The sequence below is a fragment of the Mesitornis unicolor genome, unplaced genomic scaffold, assembly GCF_000695765.1.
Source record: "Mesitornis unicolor isolate BGI_N332 unplaced genomic scaffold, ASM69576v1 scaffold3131, whole genome shotgun sequence".
Classification (NCBI taxonomy): domain Eukaryota; kingdom Metazoa; phylum Chordata; class Aves; order Mesitornithiformes; family Mesitornithidae; genus Mesitornis; species Mesitornis unicolor.
This window is the reverse complement of record NW_010164268.1, coordinates 14,287-18,158: the sequence shown is the minus strand read 5'-3', so window position 1 is coordinate 18,158 and position 3,872 is coordinate 14,287. Positions and strand designations below refer to the sequence as shown.

Below are 3,872 nucleotides of genomic sequence, written 5' to 3'. Positions count from 1 at the left end.
GCAGTCCTGCCTCCTAATAATTCATTTTCCAAGAGAAAATTGTAACTGATGACCAGCTTTGAGAGAGGTCTTTATCCAAAAAAGTTGTTTCAAACCTTTTTGGGCTTTTGGTAAAATAACTTAATGAAATAAGTTACCAGTAGTTGACTCTCATAGCTAAAAGGCTGGGAAAGATGAAGCAATCAGCCAAAAATATACCCAAACAGCTGATTTTGCAGCCTATACTTAGTTCCTGGCTATTATGGCTTAAAGTGGACCTGGGTATGTTAGTTTAAGGCTCCCACACTAATGTGTGCCCTGTAATAAGATGGCAGTAATGGTAATGGCTAGAAGAGTAATAAAGCTAATGAACAATTCCTTAAATATATTTCTCTATCTGCCAAACTGTACAACAGCACAGAAGTACTCAGCTCTGCACAGTCTACTGGTGGCACACAAAGGCTTGACTTTATGATATACCAAGTCAGGATGTTCCATTACACTTCTAATTCAATTCCTTTATCCAGGAAAGTACTTGTAGAAGCAGAGAGATGTTCAGTGATTGTAAAGGCAAGATTCATTTATCTGTGAGATCATGAACAGGAACCAAGTTGATCCAAGCTGAAGGAAAATTCTGAGCACCTCAGCTGTAAATACTATTTTGAACAATATTCAAAATTAAAATTGATACTGTTTCACGTGGACCTAAGTATTTTGTACACAATAATAAACACAGGTTATGCACGGCTTATACAGATTTTGCAACATTAAATACATGATAGCCAATAAGTGTTTAGAATTTGTTATAAAACATATAATTGTTTATAATTCAAACATGTTACCATTCTTTTTTTTCACCAGTACAGCAACCACAATATACCACAGAGTGTTATTTTCAAATTGAGGAAAAACATACTCATATTCATCAGAATATGCACACAATTTTTATAACAGGCTCCATAAGTAGTATGAAGCATACAAAATATTTTCTCAGTAGCAGAACTCTTAAGCTAATGTTTAAATTTTTATATTGATTAAAAATAGATTAAAGGATAAATAAATTTATAAAAGATACAAAGCTCTGTTACTAAGGCAAAACTCACCACTTCTGTGAATTCATTACTTCCTAAGTCCAGTCTCTCCAGCTGAGTCAGTCTGGACATGGTTCTGCATAGGAAGGGGATTAATAGGGAATTAGATGTAAGAAAATACTGGTTACATCCAAACTTCCTGTATTCATACAAATATATTACTTTAATCAGTACTAAGTAGTGATGCTGTTCTGTAACTGATATCTAAATAAGGTCAAATTTTCACACTGTTCAACCAAGCACACATAAATGATCATGCCAACTATGTCACACAAAGAGTACACAGCAACTCATCTATGGATTATTTTACAAAAAATAAAGACCACTAGAATAATCTTTATGATAAAGCAACTCAGTGAAGCACTTCAGCTTTTCATCTATAGTCACAGTAAGTCTTTTCAGCAGACAAAGGGTGGTTAACTACAGGTTTTCCACCCAAAGAAAGACCATTGCCTAATGATCAGCTGAAACAGAAAAGACCACTGTTGAATCACAGTAACCAACACTCCCTTTCTCTCTCTCTCCAGGCTGCTGACAAAGTTGTTTCCATATGATAAGGTCTGGAATTCTAATTATTTCTCTAGTCCTACAACAAATAAGTTTACTTAATTAGATTTTGTGACACATCAATACTCTCTAAGCCAATTTATGGCAAAGATTAAAACAATGAATGAAATAAAGTAAAATTCATTATTTCAAACTGTGTTCTGGCAAAATTTTTCCTCCCACAGAGATTATCTACCACTGCACATGGTAGTCTACAGCAGTACTACTCCTACTCCTACCCTTATATTTTCAAGAGGGCTGTGAATTCCTCATATTACATTATGTTTTTTATTCATTTAATAATAGGTGTCTATAGAACAATCAATAACATCTACAACTTTCAAATACAACCTGTGCATACATACTATAAAATTCTGGGAAAACTAAACATAAGAGCTTCTAAATGGTAGGGACTTTTGTATTATCAGAATACATGTATGAACACTAATATTTAAAAAAACCACAACAGCACAAGATGCTTTACATAGATATTCAAAGCTTCAGGTGTTCTTCAAATACAGTAAGTATTATAGCTGTTCTGAACATACAGTTCAAAAACTACATTCTACTGAAAAATGCCTCATTTACTCAAAATAAGTTAATGTGATTATTACTAATATCCATGAAATAAGACCTCTAAAAAGGATTACACTCAACATTTGGTCTATAGATTTGATTTTCATTACATTACAGTAATTATGCTGGGGACAAACTAGAAATTTAGCATAAATAGGTAAAGATGTATACAAGACAAAAGCAAAAGCCTTCCTTTACACTGCACACACAGGCTTAAGGGAAAGCCTTTAACATTCCCACTGTCTTAAAGGAGAAAAGAAAAAAAACAACAACCAAACAAACAAAAAAAACCCAAAACATGAAAAGGCTACTTCCAGAAGAATCTGAGAAACATTTTCCCTCATTTCTCACAGTTCATGAATAGGATGACTACCAGTAAGCCAACTGCTAAAATTAATTCTCCAGTTCTAACATGAATTATTCAAGTCCCTCTCAAATACCAAGTAAGCTGAATTTCTCAAAGTTTTGTAAGACCAAGCCAATATGTTGCTAACAAATTTGCCCCAATGCATCTCCCAGAACCACAGCTGAAGACTCACTTAAAGAATTTAGCATATCATTCTGCTGCTTTCAAAGCTTCGTGGGCAACACCATATTGTACTTTTACTAATGGCTTTAATTTAAAATTGGTTTAGATTTCTTCTGTTTTCAAGCTATGTTAGCTAGACAGTGGGCTACTAGAGAAAGCAGTCCAGAACTCCACTGATTATCAAAATTCCAGCCTCAAAAAGTAGATTAAGGTGGGTCACAGCTATGTGGGATTGAATTTGATACACTAGTTTCAATAGGTAATTTTTTAAAAAAAATTGCTTATTTTACCATTTTTATAGTACTTTCATTTCAACACTTCCTATTGGAACTGAATTTTCAACTCAGAAATAAATATACATTTTAAAAGTGAAGGGGGGGGAAACAGGTAACATCAACAAAATGAAAAAAGTTCAATATAATTTAAGTGAATTTTGATGAGGCTGAACTGAAACAAAGTCAGATGGAGGTTTTTACTGCAGCTTGAGATGAATGGATGTTTTCCTTCATCACTGACTTCTTTTCTTTTTAGTCTTCATGAAACCATTAAAATAAAAATCTCCCAGAGCAACAAGCTCCAAGATCTGAGTAATTTTCTTTTTTCCTTCCTCTTACACACCATTCAACTCTGAGGCTCAACTGTTTACACAGGTTAACACCAGATTTACAGAATCTAAGCAATAGAGCTCCTCTCCTCCCCTCTGCCAAAGCATAATATATACACAAATTCTATTCCACTTCAACCTGAGATCTAGGCATTCCCTTCCCATCTTGCTAGTAGTACAACCTTAATGGCTGTAAGGCAACCCACAGTTGCCAGTCTTGCTTCAAACTTTGCTAAATAAAGCAAATGAATTAATTAACTGTTACAGTTTTTCATCAAGGGTCCTCGTCTTCACATTTGGAACTGGAGCAAATATCTGCAAATCTCCATATCTGCAAAATTAATGTTACATAACATTGACACTGTCACAAAGTAACTTTACTGATCTTGAGCCTCTTTTATTTTTCTTGCCGAAATATCTGTATCAACAAACACATCCTCCCAACTGTAAAACATACACAAATGTGTTTGCAAGATCAGGGTCTCAGCTATACTCCTTCTCCTTGCCCACTCTCTGCCTAATTTATAGCACTTTCAGCTATTTAATG

The 3,872-nt window shown here is 34.3% G+C and overlaps 1 protein-coding gene across 1 annotated transcript in view; it reads right to left on the bottom strand.

Annotated features, from left to right (window-relative positions):
• Positions 1-3,872, bottom strand: part of ERBB2IP (erbb2 interacting protein) — a gene marked incomplete at its 5' end in the record, with an annotated part of 42,186 nt that overhangs the window by 27,201 nt on the left and 11,113 nt on the right. The window contains one exon of the mRNA XM_010194238.1: positions 1,083-1,146. Coding sequence (XP_010192540.1) covers positions 1,083-1,146 — 64 coding nt within the window. The remainder of the gene's footprint in view (positions 1-1,082; positions 1,147-3,872) is intronic.